Source organism: Dreissena polymorpha, chromosome 4, assembly GCF_020536995.1.
Source record: "Dreissena polymorpha isolate Duluth1 chromosome 4, UMN_Dpol_1.0, whole genome shotgun sequence".
Taxonomy (NCBI): domain Eukaryota; kingdom Metazoa; phylum Mollusca; class Bivalvia; order Myida; family Dreissenidae; genus Dreissena; species Dreissena polymorpha.
In genome coordinates, this window is record NC_068358.1 from 58,407,442 (window position 1) to 58,425,896 (window position 18,455).

At 34.3% G+C, this 18,455-nt stretch overlaps 1 protein-coding gene across 1 annotated transcript in view; it reads left to right on the plus strand.

The window, feature by feature from the left end:
* The first annotated feature begins 40 nt into the window (after positions 1-40).
* The window catches only part of LOC127878450 (cysteine-rich motor neuron 1 protein-like), an 18,799-nt gene continuing 384 nt past the window's right edge, over positions 41-18,455 (plus strand). Inside the window, exons 1-5 of the mRNA XM_052424976.1 lie at positions 41-250; positions 690-837; positions 1,729-1,900; positions 2,714-2,790; positions 17,685-17,786. Coding sequence (XP_052280936.1) covers positions 119-250; positions 690-837; positions 1,729-1,900; positions 2,714-2,790; positions 17,685-17,786 — 631 coding nt within the window. The 5' untranslated portion in view covers positions 41-118. The remainder of the gene's footprint in view (positions 251-689; positions 838-1,728; positions 1,901-2,713; positions 2,791-17,684; positions 17,787-18,455) is intronic.

Genomic DNA, 18,455 nt, shown 5'->3' on the forward strand with positions numbered 1-18,455 from the left:
GGTTCTAAATACGGTCTCTTATCAGTCACGCCTGATCTATATATGCCGGTATTGTCAATCACTATCTTGAGTATACTATCGCCACAAGATTTCAAACCCAACATTTCTGTGTTCCTCAATGGATCTTTTGTGTATCTGTCTCGTGCTCTCTGTATTCTCGGGGACGTTTGGGGCCATCCTTCCGGTCACCGACTTTGCACCGGTCAGTGTTGCCCCCGCTGGTTGTACATGGAATGGAACATTCTATCAGGTAAAATGTTTGCGCTTTTTTTCAAAAACTAGTATTCATTTAAATATTAGTTTGCGAAATACGATTCTGCTTTTGAACATTGTTGTTTGTGAGGTAGGTTTCTTGTATGTCAGGACGCGGTTCGACACACGAAATCGTTTCTTTTTATTTAGCTACAAGAGGTAAAAAAGTAAGTTTTTTTTTAGTTAAACGTTTACATGTTATACCACAATAAGATGTCCTAATTGAGTTATGCATTCACTTTTCATACAGAAATGTACGAAAATATTGAATGACAGGCCACAAATAAATTTCGTGTTCAGGTGCCATGTCGCGGCTGAAATGATTAATATCAACTTCAGTCCGTGGTGCATGAACACGATTGCAAAGTATATACATCTATGATAAAGCTATGCTTACTCTTGATTAAAATACATTATCATACAATATCCCCTTTCAGGAGGGAGCGTCCATCCACAAATCCCCGTGTGAGCATTGCCAATGCGGCAATGACGGTCATATCTTCTGTGCCATTGTCGACTGCTTCTTCACGCCTTGCGTCGATTCCGTTCATGACCCAACAAAATGCTGCCCTGTTTGTCCCAATGGTAATCAAATAAAATGTATTCGGTTTTATTATTTGCAATTGAGAATTGTTTTGAATTAGAATCATCAGCATATGGCAAACTGAACAAATGTGCAAACATCTATGTTTAATCGTATTTACACGTACATAACATATGCGGATGTCCCAAACCCCATGCCACCCCGATCAGCAGCAATGTGGCAATTTTGAATAGAAGATATATTGACATTTCTTTAATCGTTCATTTGTATATGTTGTCGACGCGGTTAAGAGTTCAAATAGGTTTCTTTATGATAATTTGATAACTAACATATTGATATGTGTAATATATCATACAGTCAACGTTTTCATTCGTAGTCTTATCTCATGTATTGAACATGAATAAACATACTGCTATTACTAAAATGATAACGCGACATTTAGAAATCCTTCGCCTTCTCAAAACATGTATACATGTACATATCGGCAGCTACAAGGACGAAACATTTATTCACACTAATGTGCTCCATCCCAAAATAATCGAACAGTCCGTTTAATACTGGACTAGGTGACCCCACCTTTAATCAGCTTTTGTTGTATCAATTATCACGGAGTCCGTCGTATAAAAGATCTTGAAGATTTAGTTTACGCCAAAGTTGGAAAAAAAGTATAATCGCTGAACACCAACCACAATGATTCGGATATTTTCAGAAACTTTATTGATTTTATATGTGAGCAGTGATTTAGTTTCGGAACATATCAATTGATCGTAGTTGTCCATCTTTTGTTGTGAGCTTTCAATTATTTCGATAATTTGATTCGTCGTATGATGTTTGATAAGACGGTGTCCAATATCACGTAACCGATAGCCACTTTCCTTAAGTACAAAACTAGCATATTGTAACCACTGTGTATCTCCTGATACTGTATTCAGGACCAAACTGTCAACACAAGGACGGTACGATAATCAAGAATGGCGAGACGTACAGGCCAGATTCGCTGACAATGTGCCGTTGTCCTGACAACCACTTCGGTTTCGGGGCCGCCCTAGCAGTGTGCACCCACACCGCTCCGTTTTTGCAGCCCGGAAGACGCAATATCGAGTAGTAGAAAATAAAAGATGATATATAATTATGTGTTAGACATATTTATGCGGATTGAATTTCCAATAAATGATTCATGTGATTCTGTGTTTGTTTGTGATCATGAATTGGTGTTTTTTTATATAATATTTATATTTCTTTAATTGATTTTGTAGTTAAGTAGCCTTTTGGATTTTTCTTTCATTATTACATGGGATTTTTTTTATCTTCCCATGGGATCGTCAGATGGGAAAACAATCCATGGACAAATTAGAATTTAAAAAGTCTTCGCGTTTTAAGTATTTAAACGTCATCAAAGGAATTGTTTAATCGTGTAATGCAGAAAAATGATATTTTTAAGTTATATAAAAAACTCCATTTTTAAAATGGGATAACAATGCCCATGACATTTTTTTCTTATTTTGTGAGACTTATTCATATCACCTTTAGAACATAAGTAATTTAAACGTAGATTATAAATGTATTAAAATATTGGAGTGTACTGTGATCTGACTAAATCAAATTAATAGCTTCATAAAAAAACTACCAATACAAATGTTTATTGAGAGTTATTTGCTTCATATATGCCATGCAATAAGTTTTTCGATTTTGTCTCATATAAATTTGATATTTTTGCTATAAAAAATAATCGAAAATCGGCACATATACTTTTAAAATGCTTTTTATATAAAAAACGCAACTCCAATTTGGGTTTTCCTATTCAGAAAGTGGAACACATCCATGGCAAAAACGAACACTCTCATGGGAAAACAAAAAATCTCATGGGAAAATATAAAACTCCCATTGGAGATCCTACATTTTACATACATTTCATAGTGAACTAAAAATGGCGCGGCGGAGGCCGTCGCGTATCCCCACGCCGCATGTTTTACCCACGGGGCACCCCAAGGTTGGTAATGGGGCCATGCAGCCAAGCATTCCTCGAATACTATCAATTAATAAATATCAAAGCTTCTACTACTACTACTACTACTACTACTACTACTACTGCTACTACTACTACTACTACTACTACTACTACTACTACTACTACTACTACTACTACTACTACTACTTCTACTACTATTACTACTACTACTACTACTACTACTACTACTACTACTACTACTACTACTACTACTACTAATACTAATACTAATAATACTATAACTATAAATAGTAATTTACTAGAACTAATACTACTACAACAACTACTACTACTACTACTACTGCTACTACTACTACTACTACTACTACTACTACTACTACTACTACTACTACTACTACTACTACTACTACTACTACTACTTCTTCTACTACTACTACTACTACTACTACTACTACTACCTCTACTACTACTTACTACTACTACTACTACCACTACTACTACTTCTACTCCTCCTCCTCCTCCTCCTCCTCCTCCTCCTCCTACTACTACTACTACTACTACTACTACTGCCACTACTACTACTACTACTACTACTACTACTACTACTACTACTACTACTACTACTACTACTACTACTTCTACTACTACTACTACTACTACTACTACTACTACTACTACTACTACTACTACTACTACTACCACTACTACTACTACCTTCGCTACTACTACTGTCGTCGTCGTAGTAGTAGTAGTAGAAGTACTCAGTAGTAGAAGTATAATTTAGTATATTTATTTAATGACACGTTGCACACAATTTTGATAGAACACATATCGATATCTGTCCATTAGATTGATGTCTCTTGAAGCCTTTTTGATCTAGAACAGGATTCATCAAACAGCAAAATTTATAGTAAAAGACACACTTACCTCGATGACAACTTTAATTCGGTGCTTATACTAATAAAATAACAAAGATGGGTAATTCCGTTTTCTGTTATTCAATTCGTTTAACTTTATATATATATATTGATTTTAAGTCACACTTTATAAACGATTGTATCGGATGCTAACCACTAGATTCTATCACCAAAATGCAAAAACACGATTAAAGAAATCGACTGTCGAAGCGATTACAATAATTTTACACCTATCGAAGCTAATTATTATCCATGACAAACAATTAAACTCCGAAATACGATTTGGATTCGTTCGATGCTTAAAAATATTAAACTGTTAAATATGAATCCTCCACGTCCGAATTATTGTCCTAAAGTCCAGAGTTTCGTCACATAAATTACGTCGAATGAGATACGTCATAAATTGCGTAATCTATTAAATCAAAATAAAGTACGGATAGCTGGTTCTGTATCAATTTTAGTAAAGGACCAAAAAAGTGTGATATGTAATATAAACGATAACACATGACAGAGTTGGGTCGGACGTCTAAAATCGGCCATAGCCGCATAATGGCCCATTCTCCTATGAGAGTTGTCGTTCGTGCCTCAACACACATCTCTGCAACGGGCTCAATGTCAGGAATCTTGGAAAAACACATCAAAGTAATTGTACGCTCTATCATGGAAATATCTAGGACGCCAGGCATAATATTTAAAAGTAATTACCTTTCAAAACTGCATATATTGTTAATTTATTGACATATTTAATAACAATTATGAGAACTATTTTCATGCCCTTTTACGCAGATATCATCACTCCGCTAAAATGTAAACAAAGGCCGAACTGGTGATGAACAGCTTGTGTTTATCTACAAGCACATTGAAAGTTTCATATCGTGTATGTTTATGTTAAATGTGTTATCAAATGAAATAACTGACTTTGGAAATATATCGTGAGTCTGCATGTTGGAAAAGAATAATCTTTTGCAAACAAACTAATTAGATAATAATTATATTATTTTTATTATGGCATTGCTTACTTATCATTGTATGTAGATAATTATCACATTTACAAATTTGCACGTGTATTGCTGAAATATTGCTAGGCAACTTTATTTAATGTGATTTAATACTAACCAAGCACTATTGAATTACTTTTCAAATGCTTCTTCTGTGCTTGTTCAATATATTGCGTTTAATGCTTTACAGTAAAAAATTAAACACACATTAATTGTGCATTGTAAATATGGTATTGTAGAGATTTAAACCTCTGACCCCTTGCTCTTCTGATAGAGCTAATCAGGGCGCCACAAAACATCTCCCCTTTAGTGACAATCACTAAGTTTGTGCACTGACTTTCTCTTCTTGCAAGCTGTAACTTGTTCGAAGATTCAAGTCACAGGGATCCTTGTAAACCTGATCCATTCAAACAAAGAACAGATTTTATTGATATTTGCTTGTGCCATGGTTCTACATTGGGCACAAGGCAGGATGGGAAAATTGTACAGCCAATCCGGAACTCGAATCTTTTACCCCTCGCTATCTGGGCAAGTGCCTATGATCATGCTGTTAGATGTATGTGTAAAATAAAACATGTAGTTAATTATTTGATCACTCTTAATGGTTACCGATAACCTGATAATTTGGAACTGCCACCATTGTGGGATCATACTAGTGGTCATTTATATCAAGTTCTGAACATATTGACTAACCTACATGTAGAATAGTAGATGTTTCTTTCTGTTCACAATGCTTTAAACTATAAATCTATGTACTGCAGTACTAGGTCTTATTGCCACTTAAAAATATTTAATAAAATATGATAAATTAAATGCTTGACGTTGCTAAATTCTTCATTCCTGCCATTGTTTTTCAAGGGAGAATAATTTCCAATCAACCCAATTGGAAAGAGGTCTGGGTTCAAATCCCAGAAGGGGCTCCAGTAGATGATGTAATGGCAGCACAACATTTATTGATAATATTCCATTGGTACTTTCATTTCAATACAATTATTGCAATAGTTTTAAATTGCATCGACTAGTTTATAAATATTAAATATGCCTGAAATCAGAGATTTCATTGTAAATACATCAAGAAAGCAATGATCCTGAATATTTTATTTGATAATGTCAATATCAGTATCAACTTCCCATTACAATTATTTACATCATTGGAAACAACTTCAGTTTGTGCAAATAGCCACAAATTAAACCATAAGAAAACTAAATATACTGCTGTTTTTACAAATGAAATTTGAAATTCAAAGTTAATTCAACCAAAATTGAGAAAATACTATAAGTTTACTAATTTTTTAAATTAAGACTGTGATATCCTTTGGGATTTTTTTTACTGGAATTGGGAAAAAAGATATGGTTTTCCATTGGGAATATGACCAAATAACGGCCACAAAATAACCTGAAAAAAGCCCTGAGTTACAAGGCAAATAATTGTGCATCTTTAGTGTTAAGAAAAACATTTTATTTAATACCTGGTGTTTATTTTCATCATGATCTCTTGTTTGTAATAATTTTACATGAAACAATCTACTTTTCTTACACTGTCCGTCATGCAGGTTTACTGGGATGCATGTGTTATCTTTAATTTTGATAAATAACTAAGATTAAATTTAGACACATTCTTAATGTAATATACATGTATCCTGACATTTTTTAAGTTTGATATTTCCAACAAAGTTGATATTCTGAAACAACTTGTGGAACACTAGGTCCTATATACAAATTATTCACAATATAAATAAATGTTTTTTAAAACAAAAAAATCCAACATGCATTATTAGTCCTTACAGCATTTATTTTCTAAATTAGTAAATTGTCACAGTTATCATTTCATACATAATCTGCAATCAATTTTTACATTATCAGTGCAATATGTGCCCATTCATATAGAATTCATGAATGGAATTCCTATAGATACAATGTTAAAATCAAATTTTAATGATAGAATACTTTTATACTGAAGTGCTTGCACGTATATGTACATTTAGTGTTGTTTAGATTGAAAAGAGACTCACAAAATAAGCTATTGGTATGGTAGTGTATGTTGAAAGATAAATAAAGCTGAACATGACGGATTAAAATGACACAGGGGAAAATATATGCGATTCACCGGGTACTGGGTAACGCCTTTGAATTTGTTAATTTTATGCATTTTATCAAATGTTACTGTCCTTAAGAAAATTCAATATTTGAACAAATATATTTAAACTAATCAGCCTTTAAAAAGCTGTTGAATCTTTTTATTTTTTATGTCTTTCATGATATTGAAGAATTACAGCAACACAAATTGGTGAGAAAATGTAATAAATTAAATATTTAGGCACATTGGTACCCTTGTGCATAAAGAGCCTTGGAAAAGGCATGAGTATAACAAGTATGGTGATTTATTATTTATTTAAATGAATTGAATTAATGTTATAGCAACTTGGGTCTGTGCAGTTTTGTTTCTGTACATTGCTGACAGATTGTCATATTTCTCTAATATAATTTTGTATAATTATAAATATTGCTGAATGAACTTGTAAGTGTATGATAGATGCTTCCAGTTGTCCCCTTTCAGGAAAAGCATGGGACAATTAAATGTATTTTGTTAAAACAACAATAACAAAACAACTGTACTGGCGTTGGCCTGGAATTTATTTTAAGATTTGTATTTTACCATAGAATTAGTTTAATTGAGTACACATCTTCAGGGTCTATGTGTTCCAAACTGGCATTGTATTGGTAAAACTTTGGTCAATATTTATATTCAAATTTCTCATTCACTCAAAATCTTGTCAAAACAGCAACTACTGTGAAATCATTTATTTTCGCCAGCACGAAATTTCGTCATTTTTTTAAAAATGACGTTTTTGTCAGTACTTAAATTCGCCAATTCCTGAAAAAAACATGCTTCAGTCAATATCCGATTTGTTTGTCCGAAATATATCGTGGTTGCGAAAAATCGTAGTGGGGAAAGAGGGACGACACTTGAGATTCACTTGCAGGAGGTGGGGTCTGATTGTCACATGTCAATATACTAGTCTTTTGTTATCAGGTGATCAGTAATTTGCCCCCATTAGTGTATCATTATTATGATTAGCGGATTAGTGGGACCGAATAACCGTTAACGAGTGTTTGAAACCCGGGTTTGAAACAGTAAAGCCAGTTGCCAATTGGTCCTATTCATTTATTATCATGGCCAAACTAATAACAATCTTACCTTTATCGACGCAAATTAGAGAAGGTGCGAAGATTATTGGTAAAAATTAGTGTTAGCAAACTGTTTTGTCAGTTTTCAATAAAGTTTCAAGAGTTTTGCATCGTAAATATTTGATTTATACATCACCATCTTTTTATTTTGTTTATTGTCTTTGATCCGGATCTAATCCGGTGCGTGGAGGCTGTATAATCTTCTGCAACAACACTGAAAAACACAATACACACAATGGGTAATAAAGTTGTTAACAATAAGCGCTTATCATTACAATTCTACCTAAACAAAGTCAACGCAGTCGATACAGCTGTACTACTATATCATATACTTTTATTCCTCCATATACAAGATACGAAGATCAAAACACAATATAACTATAAATAAGCAAGGGTTCAGGTAAATACAAACAAACGATATACATGGATGTTAACAACAACATCAGCAAAAAAGAGAGAAAAATATAAACATCATTATTTAGTAAAAGCTCGATGCTTTGTTATTTTTGTTTGTTATTTCTGTCTCCAGGTTTCATCTAGGAGGCAAAAGCGAAATTCTAGTCAGGCGCCAGGAGTATCGTGTTATCTTTATCATTATGTTAAGTTGAAAAATTATATAACCAGCCAATCTCGAGCCTAGCACCGAAACACGAAATTGCTAAACAGACGAGTCATGGCTGTAAGAACAAATTATCTAATTGTACTGTATAAGATATGATGTATATTTATACACACATATACATAACACACACACGTACATATATACTCGCGCAAGGTAATCATTTAGAGAGATCCCTACTGTGAAAACATTTTGCAGACTTGTGATGAAAGTCTTGTATGAATGAAGTTGTGTAAGGAAACATCCGAAGAATATAATTGCACTGCTCAGAAAGACTAGAGCGACACACCATTTAGTTGAAACCACTAAGACCATTGGTGTTCATTATGGTATTCCATAACTGTTCACGAGTGTTTGAATTCGCATTACAGAGCAGAATACGATGGTGCACTATATTTGAATTAAATCCATTACAAAGTGCACATGTATTTAAATACGCGGGCATGGTAAGTATGTATGCGTGGATTACGTTGGATTTTAGTGCCTCGTGCCTTTGGTAATTCAGTCTTAATTTGTTCAAATATGGGACATAATTGTTCGTTAGGATCTTGAATTCGTCAACTGACGAAATATACGAAAATTAATGCCTGACGATATATAATGGTTTCACAGTAATTATTGCTGCTTCTTGGTAATTTTCTATTATTTTCTAATAAAGATATACAGCTTTGCCTCATTGTTAATATTGCAATATGTTCATTTAATTAAATATGTGCATGAAATAAAATTAAATAGCGCGCGCCCAGTTGTAAACTTCGAATACCAGCAGTTAAAGCAAAGCTGATGGGCGCGGCCATTTTGAATATGCGACTATGATCATGTGACTTAAGGTCACGTGGGTTGGAAAGTAGTCCGTAAGTCCACGATAGAGGTAAATGAAATGAACCGCAGTGTAAGAGAGTGATAATAGCCCTTGGCAGTGGGCCGATTATAGACGTCCGTTCCAGCTCTGCCGTGTGTTAATGTCTAATTACGTTTATCATGTACGAAAACTACAACGGTACCAGTTTGGTACAATGCTTATCAACCAACTATACTGTGGATCTTGTATCAAAACCTTAGTGGCCGATATGCTTTTAACACCAACCTGTGAGAGAAACCCAAAAATTTACGTGCACTTTAACCTTCCGCTAAGGAATATCGTATACATACCGTGTCGAAAATACATTTCACTACGTTAAGCAAACTATACCTTCCGCAGGTGTGTTCCTCTATATCGTTATGAGTTTTCTCAAAATCATGAAATGTAAACAGTTGTATAATAAAGTCGAACAACCATCACTTTACGATACATTTAAGCGTGTATGTTATTGTAGAATAAACTATGCCCGTATATAATCAATCATGAGTCAATTAAAAAACGTTTTGATTTTTACGTCGAATCCAGGTTTTAATTCACATGAGTTAAATCGTGTAGTTTCACGATTTTCGCGCATCTAGTATCTGTTCTTACTAAATGGTTATGAGGTCTCACAAAGACCTCATATGTGCTGAATCTTGGTCACTAATGGACAGCGTGTGGGTCCCATATGGTCTGACATCGTTCATATCATTATTGACTATACGGCAAATCACTTTAAAATCAACAACAGATGTCACGACTTGCAATTTTATTAAAACTTGAACATTTGACGCAAATTGTTGTAAAGGCTGAGATTATTACTCTAATCTGCCACGATATGTTTGACATACATGTCTTCCTCTCACCGTCTTGAGCATTTTTTATTTTGGCTACTTGAACTTCCATGTCTTCTTAGTTTGCAATTGTTTGGAAAAAATCTAGAACACATACCTGACAGAAGATATCTTTAATATAAACGCAGCGCATTACATGTCCTGGCAAAATATTCCAACATAGAATTACCAAATGACACGAATTGAAAAATGCCATCGCGTAAATCAATTACAAATGTTATAAATGTAAAGTTAGGTTACCTACTGTTCTTCACAAACAATCCACACATGCAGTAATATGGCATATTAAAAGTGCATGATATCAACTAATGAATTTCACATTTGTTATGTACATTTAAATTGTGAAAACTTGTATTATTTAATTTTGGGGCTGCCGTGCTCTCACAAACGCAAACAACGTACGTTTATAGGTACTTAATACATTTTGATTTATTTCTTCTGACACTGCCATAATGTCAGCTCGGTAATACCTGATTTCAATTATTTTGTCCTCGTTTATTATATTACAGTTTGTTAAGTTAAGTATGTTTATTAAATTGCCAAAACTTTGTTATTGATTAATGCGCGGTGAGTCGCTGAAAACTTTTATGGTTAATGTAAGCTCCGATTAATTTACACATAAACTATAGAGACACGATATTTGGTAAGTACAATATGTATCAATAAGAGTCAATGCGTGTCATTTCTAATGTATGTCCGAGCCTTTCAGAAGTAAACAATTGCGCTTATTAAATGGTACAGCGACCGAGAAAACTACATAATCCTTGAATTGCAACAGCGTTCATCACAACAAATTTCACTGACTGCACCAACACACATACAGACATAACTAAGTTAAATAATTGAACACTATTTAATGTCGTAAAGCGAATGTTTTGTTTCGTTACAAGAAACAACTAACAGACATAAACTACTATACCAACAACAACAACAACAACAACACACTGTTATAAACGATCTAAACTTCGTATTACACAGACCATAAATCCATTGGTTAAGAGCGCTGTTAATGAAGCACGAACGGAGATCAATTTCGTATAGCACTAACTCCGTATCCGTAAGATAGTTATCCATATGAACCCCGAGAACTGTACGCCAAATGATCAGCGTAAGAAAAAGGCAGAAAGCTTAGGATGAACGACATGGTCACAGCAACCATCATTTGGGTCACTCTAACCGAGGAAATTTTAGTTACCCGAACCATATCTTGAAAAGATTTAGATCTTCTTCTAGTCTTGGGTTGCATAGTATTTTTCCGTAAGTCCTTATGGTCTGTTTCTGACTGTTTTGAATTGTCGGTAGAAAATTCAGGAGTGTCATTGTTACAATCTGTTGTTCTTCTATAAGTGCCTGTTTGACCTTTTAAATGTTATTCATATTTTCATGAGCGGTTTGATGTACGCTGTAGATCTTAATAGTATTAGATGTTGAGATGTTTATTGAATTGCTCTCTTTATTTGTTGCAACGGCATCGCTAGACGATTTCACCAATACGATATTATGTTGTCCCAGTTCTTGAAGAGACGATTGATCCATTCGCTGTTTTGATTTAACAAGGAACGACCTGTGCTTGTATATTGTTCTCATGATTATTGAATAAAGCACAACAACAATAAGCGCAGTGACAACGAATGCTGCAATATGAATAATACTAAATCATAAATACCATAATATATACATTAATCTTATCTCCTCAGAGCTGTACAGTCGGTGCCAATTAAAACAGTTCCCGTTTGATCCTCGATTTCAATGGGCTGCGTCACGTACACAACAAAAGCAGGCCATGAGAATAAAACCGACGAACCAGTAACAATTAAAGAAGCCATTTTTGCTATTGTCTCTGGTATCTGGCGGGTCGTTGAGCCCCTTTGTGCTACACGAAGATACCGTTCGATCGAAATAGCCGTTAATGTTAATGCTGAGTCACACGCCGTTAGGATATTTAAAAACACAAATATTTTGCAAACATCGTCATACAAATAAAATCTGTTTAAATCAAAAGCTATTTCCGTTGGCGTGGATATGCAACACGATAGTATATCGCACACAGTCAGTGACAATATGAAGATTGTGTTGCTGGTCCTCTTTGAACAAAATCCGTAAAAATAGAACACCATAATGTTGCCTAATGGTCCAAAAACGATCAAAATTCCAAGGTAAATTTTAACCGGCACAAGCAAAGAAGATTTCTCATCATTCAAAATCGTCAATCTCTGTAGGGGCATATCTGTGGAAAATAAAGTACTGTTGTTCATTGTTTCCTCCTATAAAACACCGTTACAGCCTCAGCGCATGCGGTCTCCTGAGCCTTTTTCCGTGGTTATTCCTTTTAGTAACCAGTGGGGAATGTTCGCGCATTATATAGACCCATCTAGCTTATTGATTTCAAACATTACCGTGCAAATAAAGCTTTTTACACTCGCGCAAAACAATTATTCATTGTAAAATTACCTGTATTAAATTGGCAGCTAGATTGTAAATCAAAGCTTTTAATTATATAAATGGTGATGTTCGTGAACTGAATCGCACTGTGCATAAGTGCTTATTACTTTCGTACCAAGCGTTTACGAATCGAACATTTACCTCATATACATCAGAATACAAACACACATAACCTAGCATTTACTGTAAATACGTAAGTGTTTTATTTTATTATACCGAGCGCAACAATCCGGATGAAACTAATTGCATAAGGCGCTAAATGAGTATTAAGATTACTTTTTATTTTATCTGATTGATAGATTGTATTCAAAACAGAGTTCAATGCTTTAATGCGTTCAAATCCATTTCCATAGTCTCTGTTTATAATTCAATATTATTTATTTTCGAATACATGTTCAAGAGTCAAAGTACGGATTAAGGCCTGCTTCCAAGGTACAACAATTTTGTTCCAGCAAAGACTTAATTGGCCGACTTTAAAATGAGCACACTTGTTTGAATGTCGCATCACCATTAATTATTTATGAGCAATGCCCAAATCCTAGTTCACAGTCCCGCGCTTGTTATGTTTGCTTATATGTATAGACCCCATAAAGATGTATACAGAGATCGCATCGTAAATATTTCCGTCTGTCTTTCTGTCCATTTGTCCGTAACTTCGTATGTCCATCAATTCATCCCGCTTATTGTGCGTGGCATAACACAAAATATTTTAGGTCAAATGAAATTTCATGTCAATATATTGGTTCGTTGAGAGGGAGAGCTGACTGCAATGATGATATATATTTATTTTGTTTAAAGAAAATTCGGAGTAATTGCCGCCGGTTTACGTTCTTGCGCGGAGTAGAACTCCATTATTATTCAACTGATACAAAATAAAACCACACATATTGATGGAAGAGGTTGAAAAGAAATTAAACATTTAATCGCCATAGCTCTTTCTCTACAATTGTATGTTGTTATCGTCACCGAAGTATTCCTAATGCAGTGCAAAGCTTCATATTGTATCGTATGTGCGGTGCATTTGAAAAAAAAAACATTGAAGGGATTCATGTGATATTGCACATCGCGAAATAATGCGTTGAAAGGAAATGCAAATCATAAAAAAAACTTACTTTTTTTTTCAAGTTTTAATTAGTTATTGGTCGTTGGTATTTATTTGTTCGTAGCCCCATACCTTTTCAAAAGCGGATTCAAATGAAACTGCATAAATTGATTTATTGCGTCGAGGAGACATGAGTGCGAAGACTTGAATTATTTTTTCAATATTTACGGAGTAATTGTCCTTTTGTTCATGTTCTTTTTGCAGAGCACAACTCTAAAGTATTGAAGGGATACAATATAAAACCGCATAACCGATATAGACTGTTGAGAAAAAGTGCACAGAACAAGAACTCTCTCTTCCATAATTTTGAAATGATTGCCCATACATCATTTTCTTGAGCGCCGCGTAGATCCATATATTATAGCTCGCAGTTGTTCTCTTAAAGTAAGTTTAACAACGAAACTCGCCGCTGAATTTCAACACCTTGTTCATTTGAACTGTCTTTAAAATACTTATAAAAAAATCTAAAATTTGATTGACATTTTACCATTATTATAAATGGGCTAAAAGTCAAAACATTGCACATTCGATGTTAATAAGGGAAATATACATAGAAAAGTCTCTTGTTTTATCATCCCTAAATAAATTAAACCCGTTGTGTATGTTATTTCTACAGGTTAACGATGGAAAGATTTCGGCCAGCGCAGATCTATTTTCTTTAATTAAAAAAAGTTTTTAAAGAAAAACGTTTGGTAATCATGTGCTAGATATAAAATTTATTAGCTGTTAGCTGCTGAAACAACGTGTTTATAGCAATATACATATATTATCTTCTATAAAGTCGTCGTAATATTTACTATATAAAACTTTAGGATTCCCTTAATCGGAATCTGAGAATACACAACTTAAGCTTTTTTTATTTATCAATATTTAATTATGAATATTTATGTATTTAATAATTATAATTGAATTTTTAAGAGAGAAATAGAGAATATTATGTGAGTTTTGGATAAAGATCAAGTTTATCATACGAGGCTGGGTGTTCAAAGCGATGCACCCTGTTTTCGGGTGATTTCGAGTTGAAAACTTTGTTATATATATATTTGATAGTGATTTTTTTCCAGAAAAGTTGACATTTCGTTATAATATGATTATTTATCATTTAAAATGATGTTTTCACTAATTAATATCATAGCCACACGCTTATCACCTGTTTCCAAAACGAGCGTAAATCCAGGGAGACTTTGACAAGCTTTTATCCCAAATCTGTGGGAAGACGATTTAACTTGTCATTTTATATTCTCTTTTTTATACTCCCACTTATCTGAAGAAATCACCAGTATCCCTTGTTATCATGAATTGCCTGTCAATAGTTTTAATTCACGCGTGGATAAACCGCTCGATTACGTCATTCCTTGCGTTCATATATTAGTTTAACTCATTAGCAGACTAAAGATGGCGTGGCGCCGTGGTAGAGCTTCTGTCTCTTAATCCTGAGAATCCCGATTCAATCGGGTTCAAAATCCTGTCGGGCCACATTTAAAAAAAATATTTTTATATGCACTTTATTGGCATTATAAGAAGGTACTTTGATGAAAGTACATACGGCGTGATATGCTCGAGAAGTGGTTGTCAAAGCCTTCAAAATCACTAAAATCGTGGAGCTTCAGGGGGGCTTCGCACCCCTGTACCCCCTAGTAGGGATTTGCCCTGCATCCGTCAGGGGCCTTAGTGGCGCCCAGGACCCCAAGCAAATCTTTCAATATCCCGCCCCCCCCCCCCCCTGACCAGAAATCCTGGAGCCGCCCATGAAATAGGTGTTTATCAAAAGAACGTCATACATATGCAAATTAATAGGTGTGATAGAAAAACAATGTAATAATACACATTTAAAGGAATTATTATTGCAATTCCCGCTATCAAAATCTATTTTGATCAAATCATTTGTCAATCCCGAAGATTTAAAACTGTTACTATTTTACTGGTTATCTAATAAATATTGTGTTTTTGTCAGAAGCAGTATTCAGTGCCGGCTCACGTACCCACGCTTCTGGCATAAATTTCCCCCAAACAGTTCTCATAGTTTTGTATTTCCGGTAATGTGGGAACCCAGTGTTCCTTGGTTAAACCACGTTGCTTAATTAACACTTCATTTAATTTTTAACTACATATCCGATTTTTAAACAAGTTCCTCTTGGACATGAGAACATGCCTTAAGCTAAAAACGATCCACTGGATCATTTCGCTGATTGATTTACGTGCAAGATTTACACTATAATTTGCTGAAAATGGTTACGTAGAAAGAGCAATTAATAGCAATTAGTCTATATTTTATTCTTGTACAATATTGTTTTTTTTCAAAACAATCAGGAGTGAAAATAGCATTAGTTTTATATATAATTTTATGATTTTCCTTGAATATCGATTAAAATATGGAAGACAATAATTTAAACAACTTTTGCAAATATGCTTTTACAACACATTCCGTGCGTCATATTTTAAGTTTGTGCATAAATTTAATTTAATTTATTAACCCTGTACTACTTCATATGTGTTACGGTTCTCTTGTCAGTCGGTATTAATCAGAAATAGGATTCTCTTTATTTCAACCACAAATCACATTGAAATATATTCTTCAAAACTATAGTATTTAGTAATAATGTTAAAATATATTTGGATTTCGATATGTTATCTTTATACAAAATATTCTTGTTAAAATACATTTTGAATAATTTTAGGAGGAGATAATGCGTATGTGGTAACTCTAAAGAAATTTGTCAATACGTTGCTACTAAAGTACTACTTTCTGATTAACGATTTGAAATATTTAAGACGTTTAATAGCATATATTCGTCGGGTTTTATTTCGAAAATAGCATATTTGCCATCTTATTACGAGCCTTTAAAGTGATATTATCAAGAAACATGTAATTGGCCACTCCACCTAGAGGCCAAATCTCATCCATAAATATACATCAATAGATACCTCGAGGCATATATTATCGACATAATAGATACCTTTAATATCAAAAATCCACCTGTAAAACGTGGGCGTTTTAGAGGATACGACGAACGCGAGTACAAATAATAGCACACAATTAAATTGACCTTTCTATACTTGGTATTACACGACACGACGCAACAGTAGTTTTACATATTTTCGTTAATATAAGCAAAAATGCAAGTAGGCAACTTAACTGCCTTTCTAGAATTGCTTTGCAAAGGAGTATACAGAGTTGACACTCTCATTTGATACCGTAATCATCAAGTAAGTCATAACCGGTTCTAAAAACGGTCTCTTATCAGTAAAGCCTTATCTATATATGTCGGTATTCTCAATCACTATCTTGAGTATACTATCACCACACTATTTTAAACCCAAAATTTCTGTGTTCCTCAATGGATCTATTGTGTATCTGTATCGTGCGCTCTGTATTATCGGGGTCGTTCGGGGCCATCCTTCCGGTCACCGACTTTGCACCGGTCAGTGTGGCCCCCGCTGGATGTTCATGGAATGGAACATTCTATAAGGTAAAATGTTTGCGCGCTTTTTTTTCTGTTCAAAAGCTAGTATTCGTTTAAACATTAGTTTGCGAAATAAGATTCTGCTTCTGAACGTTGTCGTGTGTGACGTAGGTTTCTTGTATGTCAGGACGTGATTCGACACACGAACTCGTGTATTTTTATTTAAATACAAGAGGTAAAAAATAAGAGTTTTTTTAGTTAAACGTTTACATGTTATACCACGATAAAATGTCCTGACTGAGTCATGCATACATTTAAAAAAATGTACCAAAATATTGAATGGCAAGCCACAAAACGAATTTCATGTTCAGGTGCCTTGCCGCGGCTGAAATGATTGAAATCACCTTCAGTCCGTGGTGCATGAACACGTTTGCCAAGTATATACATGTATAATAAAGTATCGCTTAATGCTTATTGTAATCTATGCTCATACAATATCCCCTTCAGGAGGGAGCTTCCATCCACAAATCCCCGTGTGAGCATTGCCAATAAGGCCCTGAAGGTCATATCTACTGTGCCATTGTCGACTGTTTCTTCACGCCTTGCGTCGATTCCGTTCATGACCCAACAAAATGCTGCCCTGTTTGTCCCAATGGTAACCAAATAAAACGTATTCGGTTTTATTATTTGTCATTGAGATTCGTTTTGAATCATCCGCTTATTGCAAACTAAAAGTTTACAAACATCTACTTTTAATCGTATTTACACGAACATAATATATGCGTATGTCCAAACCCCATGCCACCCTGATCAGCAGCAATGTGGCAATTTTGAATAAAAGATATATTGGCATTTCTTTAATCGTTCATTTGTATATGTTGTCGACGTGGTTGAGAGTTTAAATAGGTTTCTTTATGATAATTTGATAACTAACCTATCGATATGTGTAATATATCATACAGTCAACGTTTTCATTCGTATTCTTATCTCATGTATTTAAAATGAATTCACATACTGTTATTTCTTAAAAGATAACGCGATATTTAGAAAACCTTCGCCTACTCAAGACATGTATACATATCTGCAGCAACAAGGACGAAACATTTATTCACACTTATGTGTTCCATCCCAAAATAGTCGAACAGTCCGTTTAAATCTGGACTCGGTGACCCCACCTTTAATCAGCTTTTGTTGTATGAATTAATGTCCGTCGTATAAAAGATTTTTAAAATTAAGTTTACGCCAAAGTTTAAAAAAGTATAATCGCTGAGCACCAACCACAATGCTTCGTATATTTTCAGAAACTGCATTGATTTTATATGTG